General features: G+C 42.2%; 1 protein-coding gene across 1 annotated transcript; it reads left to right on the top strand.

Moving 5' to 3' along the window:
- Window positions 1-400: 400 nt before the first annotated feature.
- LOC311036151 (uncharacterized protein) lies at window positions 401-21,672 on the top strand (the record flags this gene model as incomplete). The annotated part of the gene is made up of 4 exons (XM_084044678.1): window positions 401-689; window positions 2,810-3,103; window positions 8,880-9,005; window positions 21,554-21,672. 4 exons carry the CDS (start codon window positions 401-403, stop codon window positions 21,670-21,672), a joined length of 828 nt encoding a protein of 275 aa, XP_083900804.1.
- Window positions 21,673-23,007: the final 1,335 nt, after the last annotated feature.

Here is a 23,007-nt window from a genome sequence, read left to right as displayed (position 1 = left end):
TATGTTGACAAAGAAACTCCATACATTTGGAAACATATATGTATTTAAATCAATATTGTCTCCAGTTAATGTAGGATCATTTTAAAAGTAGGCTAACCTCATATCCTCTCATAGGGAATGCATTGGCAGCTGCAGTAGATCATTCTAACGGACCTCGACTGGAGGCGCTGTCTCAAAAGTGGGCGTGAAATGTGTAGTTCCCGTGTTGGTCTATCCCTTTAAGGGAACGGTGCCTGGCTCGTTTAGTGCGCATGCGTGAAGCACGTTGACCCCCGATCGGAAACGGAAGAATACATGCCTTGTTTAGTTAAGCTACACAATAGAAAACAACACGCGGTGAGCAACATAGATCGTGGTGAAAATAAACGTCTCAATAACTTTAGGAAGTAAAGGAGGTAAAATGCGTCAGATGGAGTCTGTACGGCTGAAGATAAATGAACACATGACGTCTGTGGGAGAGGAGATAGTGTGTGTTCTGGACAAACAAACAACAACAACAACAACAACAACAACAACAACAACAACACACGTCAGTGTGAGAGTGTGTGTGTTGGAGCGCCTCAGTGCGGCTGCAGAGTTCATGTTCAACCTCTTCCAGAGAGAGATAGAGACTCTAGAAACTCTGCTGGAGAAACAAAACAAACTGCTGGACGTGATGCTACAGCCACACATCACACTACACAGAGCAGGTTGGTTTAACATGATGCTACAGCCACACATCACACTACACAGAGCAGGTTGGTTTAACATGATGCTACAGCCACACATCACACTACACAGAGCAGGTTGGTTTAACATGATGCTACAGCCACACATCACACTACACAGAGCAGGTTGCTTTAAACTACCTTTAATACCAGTTATTAGTGGCTTAGCTACTACTAGACAAGCTACTACTACTACTGGGCTAGTAGCTCAGCTCAGCCTCAACTTAATAAGTACTTATAAGGTATATACCAGTGGTTTTCATAGTGGGTCCTCATTAGGGGTCCTTGAGGGGGTTCCAGGGGGTCCGCAGCCAAATAGAACCAAATTGACCGTATGTGTATGTAACTCGGAGAGCGCGCAAATGGAACCAAATGGACCCGATTTGTAATCTCTCAGAGTTAAATTAACACTGATGATACGACAGTCAATCAAATGGGGGTCCGTGGCCCTAATGCATATCAAACTGGGGGTCCTTGACATTAAAATGGTTGAGAATCACTGCTATTGTGTGAGGGTCCCTGGCATATCTTTTCAGATGGGGGCATTAATTGTCACATAGATTGTGATTAATGATTTAATTGTGTTTTTATCGTTGAACACCAGAGCATATGAATAAAAAGTAGATTTCTATATGGCTGATAGGCTTTGAAGTTGCACAGGGCAGATATGGAAAATAACCCATATACAAAGAAATGTCTGACATATTTAAGAACTTTATTCTTTTAAGAAAACATTAATTGTGGAAATAGCCGATCTACAAGCTCACAACGAGTTACATTGTGGTGCGTTGTGAGCTTGTAGATCTGCTATTTCCACTGTTTTTGAAAATATATGAAAATGTTTCAACATGGAAACGATTATGCAAACATGATTGCAATTATCTCAAATAATAGGCGATTAGGCGATTACGTAATAATTGTGAGAGGCCTACTAGTAATCACTAGTGCTTTTAGACGTACCAGTCCAACGCGGTTCCTCTCATCAGTCCAGGTGTTGTTCATGATTGAGAAGATTGCAATCCAAGTCGGCCACACCACCCATGACCAAAAAGGATGTCATTTTGACCCTTTAAAGGTCTGTAACTCTGAGAGTGTAAAAATGGAACCAAATGGACCTCACTCTCAAGAGTTATGGGGGTCCTTGAACATTTGAGAACCCACTGATGTAAAGTATGCCTCTTGACTTCTGTTTGACTATTTAGCTTTGTAACAAAATAAAGGCTTATCTTAGAAAAAGAGAGGTAGCCCATTCTTCAAACAACCATATCTTCTGCTTGGCCAGGTTGTACAAAATATTTGGTCAATTTAATGTGCAGAAGAGCTCTCACCTCGAACAGCTGTCTTGTACTTTGCAGTGTTGATATGGGCTTGCAGCTCTAAAGATAAGAACCTTAACACACAAGTGCCAGCTTTGCAGACAATACACTCTGCTTCTCAATGGGTCACGACCAAGACGAAAACACTGATACTTATTTACTTTAACGGCATTTGCGTTGGCGATGCATATGTGTGTTGTATACCAGTGGTTCACAACCTGTTTTCCTTGGATCCCCCCTGACGTCTGACAAAGCTGAGACCTCACATGTGCGTGCACGTGTAACGCCCGGGATTCAAACCTGGCAAATTTGTGTTACAGTAGGGTTGTATGCCGTCAATTATGTAAATGACTTAGTAAAGGTACAGGTTCTAAAAGAGATATCATGTCATGCGGCCCACTCAAATGCCCACTTGCCAGATCTTAAAGGCTACCAGGATACAGTGATACAAATGCATTCATCATAATTAAGCATTCTTTTAATATTTAAAAAATGACTTAAATTGGGTGCTATGATGCAGATATTGTACATAATGTATTTCGAAGTAAATACGTGTGCGGAAACTACATGTATTTTTTTTTAAATGTGTTTCACATACATGAGTGGACCATCACTACTGCATTCATTAACATGAGCGTGAAAGTGAAGCGACGTCCGTGCGCTTACGCTTGCACGTGTGGTGCATGTGGGACTAAAATTCTACCACTGCCAGTGTATGTGATGTAATTGAAGACTTTATTATGAGTTGCTGATGCTACCTCTTCGCTTTTTCCTTTCTGTGTAAAGAGGTTTCCCCTGAACATGAGGAGGAGAGGAGCCCCAGTCTGGTCCTGGAGGAACCACAACATGAGGAGAGGAGCCCCAGTCTGGTCCAGGAGGAACCACAACCTCCACAACATGAGGAGAGGAGCCCCAGTCTGGTCCAGGAGGAACCACAACCTCCACAACATGAGGAGAGGAGCCCCAGTCTGGTCCAGGAGGAACCACAACCTCCACAGATTAAAGAGGAACAGGAGGAAGAGGCTGATGTGTCAACATGGACATCACTACATAAGAATATGAGGTGCAACACTCTCTCAGGTAAAAAAAATAAACACATTTGGATCACGTTACATTGTTTCCCCGGGTTTCCCCCTATAACAATAAAACACTAGCTAGTAATTTAGCAGGCTGAAAGCAGGTGAACACTTACTCTTTATTATTCAGATCCGAGACCTCAACCTTGGTGAAAGGCAAGATCCTAACTATTGAATGAATGAGGGAGAAAGACAGCCCAGATTGAACATCCAACCTGAGGCCTTTTTATTTAAGCTAATTGTATTTGAATGATATGAGTTGCTTTGGTGAAACTTTAAAATATGTGCAACCTAAAAAACACTAACTAGCTTATGACACAGATCCATAGCTGTTTTGCATCATAAATGTCCAACACAAAAAATAAGGGTATGTGACCTATTTTTAATAAGGATATTATTATGGTCATAGTAAAACAAACAAAATGAAATACACGCTTGAAGTGAACACAATATATTAAAATCCACTTTGCTTATTCATTGAATATTTTTATTAATGCAGGTTTGCTACATGTATTAGTAGCAATTTCGTAGAACTGTACAAGTAGAACTGTAATATGCACAAACAAAATACTCAGTCAGTGCAGTTAAGCAAAGTCCAGTTCTATGTACCATCTAATAAAGCATCACACTTAACAATGCCATCAGAAAGCAAGGTTATTTTGCTTATAGCAGTCAACTGAGAAAAAAACTAAATCTAAAACATATAGCTATAACAAAACTAAATCTAAAACAACATACTTGTCTTGCAGTGAAATTATATTAAGTGTGGATGCTGTTGTGATTACACACACGCGCGCACACACACACACACACACACACACACACACACACACACACACACACACACACACACACACACACATACACATACACATACACATACACATACACACACACACACACACACACACACAGAGTGTGTGTAGGACAGTTTGTTCATGGTTAAACATTCGACAATAAGGTCTAACAATAAGTTGAAGGATAAAATTAAGTCTGATTATGATACACCGTGAATGTTCACATCATGTATACTTTAGTTCCAGAGGTTTTTAAAAACAGGGCAGCGTTTTGCCAGCGTTTCTTACCGTTTACGCCGATCGTTTTAGAGCTGCAGAAGCCACCAAGAGGACCCCGATGGCCGAGGATCCTGTCTAACGACTGGAACAATAATATTTCTACCGCAATACGTCTTTTGGGCTGACGTCACATCCGCCCGTTCCATTTTAAAGGGTCCTAGGATCATTCCTAAGTTGCGTTAGAGCGCCACTTGTGAAAATAAATTATATATATTGAAAAAAATGAAGATTCTCGTATATGGCACTCAACTCGTGTATTTGCAAACACAAAGGTTCTCGTGTTTGGCACTCAATGTGTTAAGACCATTTTCTCTCTCTCTCTCTCTCTCTCTCTCAATAGACCAATTATTTGTTTACTAACATTGAGACTGGACGCACAGGTGATTGTTTCACGCAATCAATTCCCAACCTGTTATTTCAGGCTGCGCTGGTTTCAGCGCACCCCAACCCCCTCTTGTGTGTTGGCTAGTGAGGCGCGTCCTAGCGAGACCTGATAGAATGGGTTTCATTGCACGCATACTGGTTGCACGCATACTAGAGCTCTTCACGGGCCCCCCGATTCCGAAATTACCCGAGAGGACCCGAGACCCGTACGGGTCTGACTCGTGTTTTATCATGATCACTCGGGGGCGGGGCGGAATCGGGCAGCATTACCTCGGAAATTGTCGGAACTCGGGTCTGTCTTTATCATGATTAGTCGGGGGCGGGGCGGAACTCGGGTCTGTCTTTCATTATGTGTAATACCCGAGTGGATCCAAAAAAAAACGAAGTGTGCGCGCGACGTGCGTGACTGTGTGTGTGTAGCCTACTTTCTGTGTTTTTTTTTGCAAACTATTAATGAAGTATACAATAAGCAATCAATCTGTGTGTGCCGTGCGCTGCGCTCTGCTCTCGTCCTCACACACTGCTTTGTGTGGCGTGCCGTGTGCACTGTGTGTGCACTGACTAAACGCAGTGCTGGCTGCTGGTTAATTTGTGTGATGCTTTAGGGCTGACCTAGGATCAGGTTAGTGCAGCAGCGAGCCAGCGACATGAATGGCTGTGTAACTTGTGTGATGGTTATAGCATCCCTTTTTCTGAGGAAAACTTTAGCCAAAAAATAGCTGATCTACACGCTCACAACGCCTCGCAGCGCGAGGCGAGGCGTTGTGAGCTTGTATATTGTAGATTGTAGTTTGGTCAGGTGTAGAGCGAAAAAAGAGCAGACCAAGTAAACGAAAAAAGTTTAATCTGAAACACAATTTTATACAAAATAGAGGGGGTCCCTGCTTCATCTCTCTCTCAGCTAGGGGGTCCTTGGCCTGAAAACGTTGAAGACCACTGGTCTAAGAGAAGGCCTATTGTTTTGTTGCTGGCCATCAATAAAATTGTCTTTGACATGAAATTGCGTGGTTTTATTTAGGGAACAACAACCGCTATATCTATGATTAACAGCACAGCCAAATCCTCTGCATATAACTCTCAGACTGTGTAAAATAAAATGGTCCGTTTGGCAGTGGTGGAAACTGGAAACAAAGTAAGTAGGCCATACATTTTGAATTCCGGACTTTTACTTGTAACAGAGTATTTATATATAGTCTTGATATTTTAACACCACTGCCGTTTGGTTAAATACCTACAAAAATGCACGCTGAAGATTTAACTGCGTTAAGAGTTTCTAGCTTTAATCATGAAATGGTGATTGTTAAATAAGTCCGCTATTATTTATTAAAGTACACATTTATTTACAAAGAGAACCTTTTGTCACGCATATTAAATTAACATCTCTGCGGCCAGCTGCGCATATTTATTTATTTTTGTATCGTTTCATTGATGCGCTTTTTTGAAGTGGTGTCTGCAGGGTCGGGTTTGTGAAATCTCGGAAATAATCGGGTTTCGGAACACATTTCACCGGTCCAATTACGGTCCGGGTCTGTAGAAATGTAAAAACATCGGAACGGGTCGGAATCGGACGAAAATGACACGGGTCCACTCGGGTTTGGTTTTATAATTTGAAAAAAACATCGGAACGGGTCGGAATCGGACGAAAATGACACGGGTCCACTTGGGTTTGGTTTTGTAATTTGAAAAAAATGTCGGAATGGGTCGGAATTGGAACAGATTTCACATTTCCATTTCGGGTTTGGTCCATTTTTTTGGACCCGTGAAGAGCTCTAACGCATACTGGTTCTTATCAGTGTGACGTCGTCTGTTAAGGGGTTTATACAGGAGTGTACATGGTCCTTGACGAGTTTCTTATAAAGTTGATGTCAAGCCCCGATAAATGTCTTTGATAATGAGGATCCGTGTTGATTTCGTCAGCTATTTCTTAGTCTTAGTCCAGTTTTAGTCCAGTTTCAATGACGGTTGTTAGTTTTTATCACATTTAGTCAAACTCATCCTTTTTTTATTTAGTCTAGTTTTAGTCGACTAAAAGTCGTGCATCTTAGTCTTTATCTTAGTCCAAGAAAACTGTTGACATTTTAGTCAAGTTTTAGTCATGACAATTATATTAGCCCTTTACTTTTTTTTGTCAGCAGATAATATAGAACCTTTCCATCTAATCTAAAAAATATTTAGCATTTCCTCTCATCCTTTTGATGAAAAATGCAATTTTAAGGAATACATCCAGCCATGGAACATGTTCTGATTGAACTTGTATATTTACTTTTAAACTATAACAATTCACAGACACACCAATGCTTGCATTAAAATGAATAAAATACATCTCAGATGAAAAAATGAATGAAATAAAATAAAGTGCCTCACCACTTGAAGATGAACCCCAGCATCTATATTCTAAGGGGAAAACATAAGCCAAAAAGCTTGTAGATTGGTTATTTCTGGCAAAGAGATTTGGAGTAGAAGGAAAAAGCAGTCCAACTAAGTACAGACAGAGCCAACTCAGGTCAAGTTTACCAGTAAGTGGTTCTCATTGAGAATGAAAAAGGTGACAGATACCAGGGTAAATATAAACTACTCACAAATCATTCACTAGTAGTAGTGTGATTGATTAATTGATTGATTGATTGAATACTGTATTTAGAAGTTTGCAGAAACAAAGCACATGATAGTACAGTTCCAATACAAGGTCAGCTAAAAAAAAAGGAAAAAAAGTTTTTGTCCTAATATTATTTTGGAAACGGTGAGTGTGTCACCTAAATATTACTTGTTTGCATCCATGTATAGCTGCCCACATGTTTTGTGCACAATCTGCACACTGGGTTGTTTACAAGTTACTATGGTTCGCTTGCTGCTACTAGATTTATAGCAGCAAACTGCATATTACATGACGTTCATATCATGACAGTCATGACGAAACGTACCTCTTTTTTGCATTTTCTTTTATTTTATTTACAGCAGCCCGTACATCTACCTAAACGTTCGGATTTCAAATATAAAGTGCTTATTCCGTGGCCACGGTTGTTACAATTTACTTCGGGTGCGTATAAGTACCCGTATCTTCCGTATTGTTCAATAAAAAGCATTTTAGCGGTCATTTTCTCATAGAGTTATAGTGTATCAGAGTGCAATTACACCTCCCAACCGAAAGGGTCACGTAGTTGAAAGCATGGAGAAAATACGGAGAAAATGGCCACCGATCGGATTAAAATGTTTTTTATTGAACAATACGGTGAATATGGGTACTTATGGGTTACCCGAACAGAGTTGTAACATCCCTGGCCATATGGTAAGCACTTTATATTTGAAACCTGAATGTTTGTGTAGATGTACGGGCTGTAAATGGACAAAGTGCAAACACCAGGTTTAAGGTTATCGCTACATGCTAAGCTAACGTAAATTAGTCAGCATTAGTTTGGGCACTTTAGGGTCGGATTAGTGTTTTTGTTGGAACATTAAGCCGACACGCAACACCACGTTTAATGTTACATTGTAAACAACCACCACCAAACATTTTGTTAACTTAACTCGATTTATTTGTGGTGAACGCTTGTGTCTCTTCAAGTTTGTTGTGGTTTTCCCAGCTATCTTGTGACCACATTGCTTGCCTTCGGATAAAATTAAGCATTGTTTTGTTCTCCACATCGATGTAGCGAAAATATCACCTCTTCTCTTTCTCCCGAGCCCCGTGCAAAGCATTTTACCGTTTTATTTTGTGAAGTTTCGCTCTGAAATCTGAATCCTCCTGCCACTCATTTGACGGTGTGTGTGTGTGTGTGTGTGTGTGTGTGTGTGTGTGTGTGTGTGTGTGTGTGTGTGTGTGTGTGTGTGTGTGTGTGTGTGTGTGTGTGTGTGTGTGTGTGTGTGTGTGTGTGTGTGTGTGCGGCTGCAACTTAGAAAGGGGGTGTGTGTGAGTGAGGAACAGCATGCGCTGCGCATCAAAGGAGACAGGGAGAGACAAAATCATATAATAAATATATAATATAATATTTTTTAGTCTAGTTTTTATTTAGTGAACTACATTTTCGTCTCGTCTTTATTAGTCAACGAAATTGCATAATGATTTAGTCCCAGTTATTGTTTATTCATGTGGGTGGTGGTCTCGTCTCGTCTCATCTTCGTCGTTTGAAAAATGTGCGTTGACGAACATATTTTGTTGTTAACGAAATCAACACTGATGAGAATAGACTCATGGTTTAGAAATGGAGAATTTATTTACAACTGAAGTTCCTGCAACTACCGAAGCTATAAAACAGCAAACACTGCATGAAAAAATCTTACGTTCAAACATTATGTTTTTCTCTTGTTTTATCTTTACCTCAGACTTCCTGCACCTCCCTGTGTATAAAGAGGAGGTTTCCGCCTATCAACAGGAGAGGAGCTGCAATCTGGTCCAGGAGGAACCACAACCTCCACAGATTAAAGAGGAACAGGAGGAGGGGAGCCCCAGTCTGGTCCAGGAGGAACCACAACCTCCACAGATTAAAGAGGAACAGGAGGAGGAGAGCTCCAGTCTGGTCCAGGAGGGACCAGAACCTCCACAGATTAGAGTGGAACAGGATCAGCAGTTTCAAAGACCAGAAGAGGCTGATGGGTCAACGTTGAAGTTACTAGCAGTGACAAGTGAAGATGATGAAATCAGAGTGACAGAGCCTGTAGCCAGCACCTCAACTGCACACATGAAAACACAAGCTGATGTAGAGAACTGTGCAGCATCACAACCGACTAGTGATGACCAGCTCCCCTCTTCACACTGTTCTGAATCTGACACTGAAGACAGTGATGACTGGGAGGAGACCAGGGAAGGCCAGTTGGCTTTAAACACCCTGAAATCACACAAGACACAAAATGTGGATGGACAAAGATTGTCTTTGAGCAACAAGCTGTCCCAGGACCTGAAATCATCACAACAAGCTCACTCCATAAAGAGTCAGACAGTGAAGGAGTGTGGCAAAATATTAACTGAAAAGCTAATTCTGGAGAGGCACAAAACAACAAAGCCCTTTTTTACAGTTTGTGACAAAGGCTTTGGTGATCCGGGTAATCTGAAGAAACACATGAGGACTCATACGGGAGAAAAACCCTTCGTCTGTAAAGTTTGTGACAAAGGTTTTAGTCAAAAGGAAAATCTAAAAGTACACATGAGGACTCACAAAGAAGGAAAACCATTCACTTGTGCAGTTTGCGGAAAAGTCTTTAATGTAAAGAGATGTCTAAAATCACACATGACTACCCATACGGGAGAAAAAGCCTTTACTTGTAAAGTATGTGGTAAAGGCCTTATTCACAGGGGTGCGTTGAACGTGCACATGCGGACTCATACAGGGGAGAAGCCCTTTACTTGTAAAATTTGTGGAAAGGGCTTTATACAAAGGGGTGCTTTGAACGTGCACATGAGCACTCATACAGGGGAAAAGCCCTTTACTTGTAAAGTTTGTGGCAAAGGCTTCAGTCAAAGGGGTGCGTTGAATTTGCACATGATGACTCATACAGGGGAAAAGCCCTTTACTTGTAAAGTTTGTGGCAAAGGCTTTACTCAAAAGGTTGGGTTTGTCATTCACCTTCGGACTCATACAGGTGAAAAGCCCTTTCTTTGTTCAGTTTGTGGTACAGGCTTTAATAATAGTGGTTCCCTTAAACTACACACAAGGACACATACAGGAGAAAAACCCTTCACATGTACAGTTTGTGACAAAGGCTGTGGTAGATCGGGTGATCTGAAGAAACACATGAGGACTCATACGGGGGAAAAACCCTTTGTCTGTAAAATTTGTGGCAAAGGTTTTAGTCAAAATGAACATCTAAAAGTACACATGAGGACTCACAAAGAAGGAAAACCATTTACTACCCATACGGGAGAAAAAGCCTTTACTTGTAAAGTCTGTGGAAAGGGCTTCATTCACAGTAGTGCGTTGAACGTGCACATGAGGACTCATACAGGGGAAAAACCCTTTCTTTGTTCAGTTTGTGGTATAGGCTTTAATACTAATGGTTCCCTTAAACGACATACGATGACACATACTGGAGAAAAAACCTTCACATGTACAGTTTGTGACAAAGGCTTTGGTAGTCCGGGTGTTCTGAAGAAACACATGGGGACTCATACGGGGGAAAAGCCCTTTGTCTGTAAAGTTTGTGGCAAAGGCTTTATTCAAAGGGGTGTGTTGAACGTGCACTTGAGGACTCATACAGGGGAAAAGCCCTTTACCTGTAAAGTGTGTGGGAAAGGTTTTATTCAAAGGGGTGCGTTGAACGTGCACATGAAGACTCATACAGGAGAAAAGCCCTTTACTTGTAAAGTTTGTGGCAAAGGCTTTATTCAGAGTGGTGAGTTGAAAACACACATGAGGACTCATACGGGGGAAAAACCCTTTGTCTGTAAAGTTTGTGGCAAAGGTTGTAGTCAAAAGGGACATCTAAAAGTACACATGAGGACTCACGGAAAAGGAAAACCATTTACTACCCATTCGGGAGAAAAAGCCTTTACTTGTAAAGTCTGTGGTAAAGGCCTTCTTCACAGGGGTAATTTGAACGTGCACATGAGGACTCATACAGGGGAAAAGCCCTTTACTTGTAAAGTTTGTGGAAAGGGCTTTATTCACAGTGGTGCGTTGAACGTGCACATGAGGACTCATACAGGGGAAAAGTCCTTTACTTGTAAAGTTTGTGGCAAAGGCTTTATTCAAAGGGGTATGTTGGACAGACACATGAGGACTCATACAGGGGAAAAGCCCTTTACTTGTAAAGTTTGTGGCAAAGGCTTTATTCAAAGGGGTATGTTGGACAGACACATGAGGACTCATACAGGGGAAAAGCCCTTTCTTTGTTCAGTTTGTGGTACAGGCTTTAGTCGTAGTGATTCCCTTAAACAACATACAATGACACATACAGGAGAAAACACCTTCACATGTACAGTTTGTGACAAAGGCTTTGGTAGTCCGGGTGATCTGAAGAAACACATGAGGACTCATACGGGGGAAAAGCCCTTTGTCTGTTAAGTTTGTGGCAAAGGCTTTATGCAAAGGGGTGCGTTGAACGTGCACTTGAGGACTCATACAGGGGAAAAGCCTTTTACCTGTAAAGTGTGTGAGAAGCGGGCCGTTTTCGATCGGCGATCACTCTGCAATGGAGGATCGTGTTGGATATATTATTGTTCCAGGCGTTAGTCGGGACGCTCCGCCGTCTCGCACGCACGCTTTGTTTACACGCACTTCTGCGTCGGGGTTTCTACATCACGCAACGTATTACGTACGTCAATGGAAGAAATGCTGGCACTAAACGTATAATATTTTAATAAAACTCTGGCACCCAATGTGTTAAGTATAGTCTAAATAAACACATGAGGACACAAGAGGGTGAAACAATCTTTAGTTTCAGCTTTATATAAATCAGGCTTAACAGTTAGTCTTACCCCATACTGGCATGTGTTAACAGGAGAAGCTGATAGATGAACAACGCTTTCTGTTTTAATCCAAAGAAGCCATCTTAGTTGAGATATCACAGACAGGTAGGCTACATTTTTGATCATTCAATCTAATCCAGGATGACAATGACAAGTCCTTGAGACTAAACCAGAGGAATCTTATGTGTTGAAGTGTCTCTGAGAAAGATATTAAACCCCACACTGCTCCCCGGGCTCTGTATTAATGACACCCACTGTAGGGGCTCATCATAACAATTAGGAACAGTGTATGTATCAATGTATTAATGGAACCTGCAGTACCTAATAGTTAGGATGGGTAAATGTATTAATGGCACCCACATGCTACTAATTGTTTGGATGGGTAAGAGGACATGTTTCATGTTTGTGCAGATGTATTTTGACACAAATCGTGGGGAGTGGGGACCATATTATCATTGATGTTATTGTTATTACCTGTATTATTATTAAAATAAGTTACGTAGGAAAGCTGAGTATGTCTTCCATCACTGCCTATAGTCAGTCATGTGATCACCTGTGTCATGCTGCTCCTTGTGCAGGTTTAGTTAAAACCAATCTTGGAACTGCCAAAATCGCCAAATGAAAAGGAAAAACACCGCCCTCTGCTGTTTTTTACTCTTTCACTTGGCTCTGGGACAAGCTCAACGTAGCACCCGTGCGCAAGTAAACCGCCCACTACATTTGATTGGGTAAAGCGCGGCCTGCTTCCTGATCTGAAGGCACGCCCACTTGTAAGCTAAGTCGCACACGTTCTGAGCGGGGCTCTCGACAGAGAGAAGTTAAAACTAGCAAATTAATGAAAACTATAATTTCCTAAATACATTTGCTGATTAAAGTTGCACTATTTAACTGTCATCTTCTACCCCGGAGTTGAACCTGGTTTCCTGCACAAATGCTGAATTTAGTATTGTACCATTCTGAAACTAGATAACTATGTTAATGACTCTTAAATGATTCTGAAATTGATATGGTTGGTCATCAGGAAAGATATGAGATAGGCATGGAGGAGGGGTGTATATCTATGTGAGATCCAACATTAACTCTCTTTTACTCTCAGACATTAGCAACAACTCCACTGAATCTATTTGGATAAAGATAATTTATCCCAAAGCTAAACCTCTGATTATTGGTGCAATCTACAGACCCTCAGACCAAAATGCTGTTGTTACTTAACTTAGGAGTATGTGACAGACATGGGCAGCTCGGAATTCATTTTGATTGGAGACTATAACAAACTTCCTCGCATTCAGGACTCTTTGGACAGTTCAGAACCCTGCCTACCAGTGACGTCATCGTTAGGCGGGGTTTTTGTTACGTTTTTCAAACAAGATTCCATGTTTTCTTTTTTCTGTTTCATGCGAGAACAATGGCTTCCATTATAGTATGCTAACTTTCCAGGAATAGAAAGCCTGCGGTTTCTATTAGCTTGGATTCCCCATTGATGATGTCACTGGTAGGCAGGTTTCTGAACTGTCCACAGCCCTCCTCTGAGACACAGACAAGCACTGTAGACAAACATGGCACCATATTACCATGAGCATTAGTGAGGGCAAATCACTAGGTTGAAAGATAAGAAGATAGGTTGAAAATGGGTGATGTTGTAAAATAAATATGAGTACTGAGGTCTAAAGAGTGCTTATCAGCTGGTCAAATTAAAGTTTTGAGAAGAACAGTGTAGCTAAGCACAGCTATGTTGACAGTGGGAGCTCATATAAAGTTGATGCTGCATCTACTCAGATAAACCTATCAGGAAAAGTTGGTTAGCAACCCAAAGTGAGACAGAGGCAGAGTTCACACTGACTGTGTGTGTGTGTGTGTGTGTGTGTGTGTGTGTGTGTGTGTGTGTGAGAGAGAGAGTGTGTGTGTGTCTTGCAGCTACGTCTCTAGCGGACTTGAGCAACGAGAGGCACCGCCGAGCGAGCCGGAGCGCCAAACGTTGCAAAGTTATGTACCGATAGGAACACAATCGTGAATGATCACCCCTGCTAGGCAGTGCCAGTGCAGAGAACTATATTTTCTACCACGGAGGAAAGCCAGGCAGTGCTATCCTCCTAGAATGTGACGCAGTGACTAGGGGTGAAGGAGTTCCGCGTGCGTCACAGAAGGGGGGCGTTGAGGCGGCGACATCTGAGGTGACCTCCCCCTACTTCTGAGTAAGACCTTCAGACGCTCTAGAGTCTAGAGGTCTCTCCTTTCTTTTTTTTCTAATGGTTTGTGATGTTCTGTTGCATCTGTCCTCTGGAGATTAGCTTCCCTCAACAGCTAGAAGTCTCACTTTTTCGGGGAGATTTTCTTTCAAGAAAACTGAAGATAATGTGCAAAGAAAGACAACTTTAGTCTTCAAAGCCAAACACTGGTGTTTGTAGCTGCACCATCAGACCTCATATCAGTTGATTGGATTAGAGATGCAAAGAGAGCTGGGGGGCGAGAGAGAGAGAGCTTGAGGGAGGGGGAGGGGGCGGGGGGGAGAGAGAGCGTGAGAGTGCGAGAGAGAGAGATAGAAACAGGGTTGAGAGAGTGAGAGGAGTGAGGGAGAGAGAAACGGGGGGTTAAGAGAGAGAGGGGGTGAGGGAGAAAGCAAGAGAGAGAGAGAGAGAGAGAGAGAGACTTGTTTTCCCACATCACTAGCTGATGGAGAGATCAAGGGAGAAAGAAAGGGAAGGAAAAGAGGGAGAGAGGGGGGATGGTAGAGAGATAGACAGAAAGAAAGGGGGGTAGAGAGTGAGAGAAGAGAGAGGGGGGTTAGAGAGAGAGAGGGAGGGGGTAAAGTGGTGGAGCGATAGAACACTATAAAAGTCCCATTAAGCTCTCAGTGCTGATTGCTCTACAATTAAATGTCCATTTTCTCTGCCTGCCTAGATCAACTTGGCACCTCCACTCAACAGTTGGATTTCCATGTGTGTGTGTGTGTGTGTGTGTGTGTGTGTGTGTGTGTGTGTGTGTGTGTGTGTGTGTGTGTGTGTGTGTGTGTGTGTGTGTGTGTGTGTGTGTGTGTGTGTGTGTGTGTGGGGTGTGTGGTGTGAGTGTGAGTGTGTGTGGGCGCGCATGCATGCGTACGTGCGTGCGTGTGGCACATGGTGTAACACGCCACACAGCAAACTCCTGAATGTTAATTCAACTCAGAGATGCGACAATGGACCCACAAGGGTCAGAGTTAAATTAAAACCCAGCATGTTTCAGTGCAGTCGTTAAGTCAGAGTGATGCTCTCTCTCCCTCCCTCCCTCTCTCTCTCACGCACGCACGCACACACACGCACGCGCTCACACAGCAGGCCGTGACATTGATTTCAGGACAGAATCAGTTAAGTGAATGTAAAGTCAACAGCTCTGCGGTTCGATCCCCGCCGTGCTCTTTTAACCAGCGAGCCTTTCACCACGGAAGACCCCGCGGCGGGGGGTCCGCTTTCAGACGCTTTCGCTCTGCAATGAGGGGAGAAGCGAATGATTAGCAGCCAGCGGTGGTGGACAGTAACTAAGTATTCACTTGTATTTGAGTATGTTTTGTTTGTTATCTGTACTCCACATATTGTTGTTGTCGGGCAGAAACCTTTAACTTTAACTTTCTTCTTTTTTTGGTGAATTAATGTCTTTCTTTCTCATACAATATAGTGTTGCACAAAAATAGCAAAACATAGCAGATCTACAAGCTCAAACTGTGACGCGTTGTGAGCTTGTAGATCTGCTATTTCTTGTTATTTGGTCATTTGAATCCCGAAATGTAACCGTTTCGGACGTATGAGGCTTCTGCCCGACAGCAACAATATTATTACTTTTGACTCTATTTCTATATATCCCCTTCCTATATTTCTAGGAAGGGGAAAACATATATTATGAATTAACCACTTAAGCCCCAGTGACCCCAGTGATCCCAGTACATTCTCTGTATGGTGTCAGGACCTGCACTCAATGACCCCATCCCATGTTACACCAATTATACGCTGGCATGTCCCAGGACACCCCTTAGGGTGATGTAAGGACCCCTGCCACACACAATAACCCCCCCGCCCTCCTCTGAACATTACATTAATTCCAATGATTTCATTCCGGCATGTCCATCGACAGCCTCTGAACGACCCCGTTAAATATTAAACCCTGTTATACTGTGTTGACCGGGGTCCCACGGGGGTCTTCCCCCCCCCCCCCACGAGCTTGTAGATCGGACAATTTTGCTGCACGTTCGCCTATTATATCGCTTGCCCTAGAATAGGGATGTGAGGGTTCATGCGGTTATTATATTCAGACATGGCCTCTAGAGGTCGTTTCTATATGCTACTGGGGACCACTGTGGATATACAGTGGTTGTACCTTCAAAGTGTCAGGGGTGGTGCCTCTCTGGTGCCTCTGTGGTACCACCTACTTTTGTGGTACCACTTTTTTCTATGTGGTGCCACTAGATGGCGGTAGAGAGCAACTAATGGCCAGACACAGGCATGTTGTGTCTATTTGAGACAGGGCTGCTTCCAGTCAACAGATAGAAGCTGCAATTGAAGCTGAACTTGTTGAGAAGTGAAACAAATAATTGTATGGGTTATATTATCAAGATGTATTTTGGTAAATTGCACTCAGTGGGCTATTAAATATAACCCTCAGGAATGAAACATTAAAAAAAAAACATTTTACTTAAGTAATAGTAGCAATACCACAATATAAAAATACTCTATTACATCTAAAAGGCCTGTGTTCAAAATGTTACTTGAGTAAAAGTACAAAAGTATTGGCATCAAAATATACTTAAAGTACCAAAAGTTAAAGTACTAAAATGTTTTAAAGTAACCGATCTACAAGCTTGTAGATCGGCTATTTTCAAATGGTATAAAATAGGGCTAAAGTGGTTAATGTATATGTTTTATAATATAACAATTTATATCTGCAAAGTAACTAAAGTTTTCAAACAATTGTAGTGGAGTAAAAGTACAATATTTGCCCCTGCAGATGTAGTGGAGTAGAAGTAAAAGTAATAAAGTATTGGCATCAAAATATACTTAAAGTACCAAAAGTAAAAGTACTAAAATGTTTTGAAAGTAGAAAAAAATGGATTGGAAGAGGGACAGAGAGAGAGAGAGAGAGAGAGGGGGGGGGGGGGGGGGGGGGGGGGTTACATTATTTGAGGTAAGGGGGAAGGGATCTAGAAGTGAATTGATCTACCAAGCCAAAACAGGTTATGCTAATGCACACATCCTGCCAAGGAGTCTGTCTGGTCTCCCAAAAACATGTTCTTGACAGTGAAAATCATATACTGTATTTGAACAGAGCTGCAAGAACTTTTTCAAGTTAAAGTTATTGTTACTGTTATATTAGCCCTTTAAAGTTGTTTCAATGGTTACATTGAGTGAGGCCTGCAGTGTTTAAACTGGTACACAGGATTGCTTTGGTTTTTGGATTGGATGATTGCAAAAGAGATTGTTTCTTTATAACAAATATGTTTATTACATTAAAGAATATTAGCCAAACCAACCACATAAAAAGAGTTTGTGTGTGTGTGTGTGTGTGTGTGTGTGTGTGTGTGTGTGTGTGTGTGTGTGTGTGTGTGTGTGTGTGTGTGTGTGTGTGTGTGTGTGTGTGTGTGTGTGTGTGTGTGTGTGTGTGTGAGTGTCTCTGACTATCGTTGTAGACAGACTATTGTCAACTATCTGAGATAATGATTTTCACTGTCAAGAACATGTTTTTGGGAGACCAGACAGACTCCTTGGCAGGATGTGTAAATTAGCATAACCTGTTTTGGCTTGGTAGATCAATTCACTTCTATATCCCTTCCCCCTCAAATCATCATCTATGTGTGTCTCTCTCTCTCTCTCTCTCTCTCTCTCTCTCTCTCTCTCTCTCTCTCTCTCTCTCTCTCTCTCTCTCTCTCTCTCTCTCTCTCTCTCTCTTTCTTCCAATGTCAATGAAAATAGCCGATCTACAAGCTTTTAGATTGACTACTTTCAAACATTCTAGTACTTTTACTTTTGGTACTTTAAGTATATTTTGATGACAATACTTTTGTACTTTTACTCAAGTAACACTTCTCTGTTTCAGCTGAAGTGAGATGCCCCTTCTGTGTGTAGTGCTTTGTGATCTGATACAGCTATCACATCAACTATACCAATAGTGTAGTGGTTAATGAAAGGGATCTGTAAAGTTGGAGGTTGGGGTACGATTCCCACTTGGGTCGCCTAGAACCTTATGAAAAATGATGGTGTTTTTTACTTTACTGGAGTATTACTGTACTTTTACTTCCACTCCACTACATCTGCAGGGGCAAATATTGTACTTTTACTCCACTACAATTGTTTGAAAACTTTAGTTACTTTGCAGATATAAATTGTTATATTATAAAACATATACATTAACTACTTTAGCCCTATTTTATACCATTTGAAAATAGCCGATCTACAAGCTTGTAGATCGGTTACTTTGAAACATTTTAGTACTTTTACTTTTGGTACTTTAAGTATATTTTGATGCAAATACTTTTGTACTTTTACTCAAGTAACATTTTGAACACAGGCCTTTTGGTTGTAATAGAGTATTTTCATATTGTGGTATTGCTACTTTTACTTTAGTAAAATTTCTGTGCACTTCTTCCACCATGAAACACAGTTGTGTTTAAACAAACAATTGCTTTTGAATTCATCCTAAGGACTATGCATTATTTTCTATGTTTACAAAAAATAAAAATAACAATCACTTTTAAATGCATTCACCCTTCCCCTGCTGCTAATAATGTATACTGTTCAAGGACTCACATGCGCCACATCGTGGGCGATCAGCCACACTACACCTTAAAAAAAGGTGTCAAATGTGGCACCACCAAGTAGTGGTGGTACCACAGTGGCACCACAGAGGCACTCAGATGGTATTACTGCCATTCTCAAGTGCTAACCACTGTATACCTGTATCATCTGTGGACATAGCTCATACATGGGCAACTGGCGGCCCGGGGGGCCACATGCGGCCCCCACCTTCACTTAATGCGGCCCGCAGGTTCATATCAGAATACTGATATATTATTGATATAATCTGTTACAATTCCAAACATGCAAACATGATCCGCTTTAATTACTTCAGTCTATATTAGGTAGCTTAATGACCAGTATTACAATTCTATTGTCTTTTTTATGTCCAATGTATTTAAAGTTCATAAAGTATAAGTATTTGAAATATAATTAAAAAAATACTTTTCAGGATTCCAATTCAAACATAGCAAATAAAGAAATCTGGATTCCAATTAAAAAATAACAAAAAATAGCCGATCTACAAGCTCAAAACGCGTCGCAGAGCGACGCGTTTTGAGCTTGTAGAACGGCTATTTTTGCTACTTTTGTGTGACATAGAATGGCGAAGTACGGCATTCATTTACGAAAAAAAGTTAAAATATGGAGATAAGAGGCTTCTGCCCGACAGTATAACAATGTGGCCCCTGTGGAGTGAGTGTGGAAATATAGTGGCCCTCTCCATCATCAAAGTTGCATCACCCCTGCTGTAGATATATACCTGTGCCATCTGTGAACCCTAACATTGCACCCCGTTTTATTTATGTCCCGTCTGTGTAGACGAATCCACAGAACGCTCCGCTGGCCGCAATCATCATAACTCTCATCTCTTGGTGCTGTCATCCACTCCCATGGCTTTTCCTACCACTGCTATGCCGATGACACCCAGCTGATCCTCTCATTCCCCCCCTCTGACACACAAGTGGAGGCACGCATTGCTGCTTGTCTGGCTGACATCTCGGAGTGGATGTCGACAAACCACCTGAAGCTCAACTTGGACAAGACCGAGCTGATGTTCATCCCGGGGAAGGGCTGTCCTCACCGAGACATGGCCATCACCATTGAGAATGCTGTGGTGACGTCAACTCGGACTGCGAAGAATCTGGGTGTGACCCTGGACGATCAACTGTCGTTCTCGGCTAACATCGCATCAGTGACACGGTCCTGCAGATTCCTCCTCTACAACATCAGGAGGATTCGCCCCTTCCTCACGGAGAAAACAGCCCAGGTGCTCATCCAGGCTCTTGTCATCTCCCGCCTGGACTACTGCAACTCCCTCCTTGCTGGTGCTCCGGCATCAGCCATCAGACCTCTGGAGCTTGTTCAGAAAGCTGCGGCTCGTCTGGTGTTCAACCGCCCCAAGTTCTCCCACACAACTATCCTTCTCCGTTCTCTGCACTGGCTCCCCGTAGCAGCTCGCATTCAGTTTAAAACCCTGGTGCTAGCCTATAGAGCAGTGAAAGGAACAGCTCCTTCTTACCTCCGGGTTTTGGTCAATGCCCACACCCCTGCCCGACCACTCCGGTCTGCCACCTCGGGGCGACTGACTCCCTCGCCACTCAACGGTCCTTCTGGTCGATCGACACGGTCACGGCTTTTTTCTGTTCTGGCCCCACAGTGGTGGAATGAACTTCCCACTGATGTCAGGACAGCAGAGTCACTGCCCATCTTTCGCCGCAGGCTGAAAACCCACCTCTTCAGGAAACACTATCCTTCCTCTTTGCCTGGCCTACTTGTTGTTAACTAGTTGTACGAACTCTTGTTTTATTCTTGTATTGTTTTATTGGATCTTGTTTAGTCGATACACTTATTTGTTTTAGCTCGTGCTCATTTGATTTTGCCATTTTTGCTTGTTTTTGCAGGAAATGTACTTAAAACTTCTGGTGATTAGTAGTTTTCGTTCCCTACCTATGTTGAATACACTTATTGTAAGTCGCTTTGGATAAAAGCGTCTGCTAAATGACTGTAATGTAATGTAATAACTGCTGTGTCAGAATGCACATACCGCAGCAGGAGTCTGACACCGCAGCGCTCTGTGGATTGGTCTATAGTCATGTGAAGTTCATACATGGAAGGGTTTTGACATTAACCTGGACAGAAAAGCGGTTGAAGTTGAAGATGGAAGGAAGGAAGGATATGAAGTTGTCATTATTATTGTTGTTGTTGTTGTTGTTTGATTCTCCATCTGTGAAAGAAAGGCAATGTTATTGTACTGTATAGAGTACAGAAGTCCTGACGTCACTCGTTCATCCCCCTGGGTGGCGGAAGTCATTTCTCTATGGAGAATGTACATTGGGTCATCTTAGAATCGTCTCGTATAAGAATTGTGGTTGAAAAATAAACAAACTGTCTCTGCGATATTGTCAGGGAGGAGGTTCTGTATCGTTTATGATAGTTAGTCACTCATATTTGTCTGTTTCTGGAGAAAATTTAGCTAATTCGCCGGAAGTAAAATTTGCGCTTTCTCACCGTCAGTTGATGTAGTTTGATGTTATGAAGACCTGTCTGTAGATCAGCTATTTTCACAATATTTATCTGTGGAACCGAGGTCAAACAACATTGTATGCCTCTACTCCTACAATTCCAAGTGCTTGTCAGGGTGGGGGGTCGCCAGTTCAAATATGATTAATTTGGGGGGGTCCCCAGTTCAAATCTGATTAATTTGGGGGGTCCCCAGTTCAAATCTGATTAATTTGGGGGGGTCCCCAGTTCAAATATGATAAGAAAGGGGGGGGGGGGGTGATGCCCCATATTATAGTCTGGGTGGGTGTGCATGTCTTGCATTAACTCTTGACCTATAGGGGAGCAGGGTGGGGCTGATTGCTCATTGGAGGTGCCTCCAGGAGGCTATAAAAGCCCCGCCCTGGCCAGTCTCTGGGAGAAGCCTGAGAAGAGCAGACCTGTCTCCACCAGCGCCTGAACCCCCCATTCTCCATGCCACTATCATTATTATGTTCTTACTTACCATCCACACACCTCGCACCACACCATGCCCCACACATCCACATCTACACTACTGATTCACTGACTAACACACCTCATAGGATCCTTACAATGTTTTGTTCACCCTTCGTTAGTTCTTTGTTATCAGGCCTTGTTTAATAAATATGTATTTGCTTTATACCAGGGGTCTTCAACAGGGGGTCCGGGACCCCTAGGGGGTCCTCAGAGTTACTACAGGGGGTCCGCCAAATCTTTGTGTGATATGATTATTGTTTTTTTACCTTAACCACTTGAACCCTTTAGCATCCCTTTTTCTGAGGAGAACTTTAGCCAAAATAGCTGCGAGGCGTTGTGAGCTTGTAGATCGGCTTTTTTTTGAGGTTTGGTGTCCGTTTAACGACTGACGTTGGATAGTTGAACATTGAGGAATGGTTTGGTCTATAAAAAGCATTCGGCGTGTCAGGGAAACCAAAGCCACAGTGTGGTCCAGACAGTGGCTTGTACAGCTGGCGTATAAAACGACCCGCTAATTGAACGCGGTTTACAGAGCATGACGTCATTATCCATGTGACTGAGTGAGCCCCACACCTAAACACAACATGGCCTCTCAGAAAAAAACACACGAACCAAACGGAACCATGATAAAAAAAACATGTGTTTGACAAAATTGGAACTGCAACACTATCAACATGAAGCTGATAAATGTGTACTCTCCTGATTGGCTAGAAATGTTGCCACCTATACCTGAAAATGTATGTTCAGTTTATTAAAGAGCTGGAGAGACATGGGAGACCCCTGTTAGTGAACAAACACTCTATAGCAATGATTATCAGAATATAGTGCTTTAACCTTTTTTAAAAATCACTTTGTTTTAACCAAGAAATCACTTACCCTACCTTCAAGTAATGTTGAGGTAGATTTACTTTACTTGAGTATTTCCTCATTTGTTTATACTTAACTTCTACTATCTCAAAGGCACATATTGTACTTTCTACTCCATTAATCATTTGATAACTTTAATTCAATTCACTTAAAGTTGTCTCAAGACACTTTACATGTAGAGAAGAGACCCGACAATCCCACCCTGAGCAAGCAATTTTGTGACAGTGGCATCGGAAAAACTCCCTCTTAACTGGAAGAAACGTCAGGCAGACCCTAGGCTCTAGCTAGGGTGGCGGCCTTCTGCCTCGACCGTGTCGGGGGAAAGAAGAGAGAGGGAGGGAGAGACAGATGAGAGAAAGAAAGAGATACAGTAGAAGTAGTACTGTAGTACTTTAGTTACAAGTTACTTTGTAGATTTAGTTTATTTAAT

This window comes from Gymnoscopelus microlampas (assembly GCF_963454915.1).
Source record: "Gymnoscopelus microlampas genome assembly, chromosome: 20".
NCBI lineage: Eukaryota > Metazoa > Chordata > Actinopteri > Myctophiformes > Myctophidae > Gymnoscopelus > Gymnoscopelus microlampas.
This window is presented reverse-complemented; position numbering and strand designations above follow the sequence as displayed.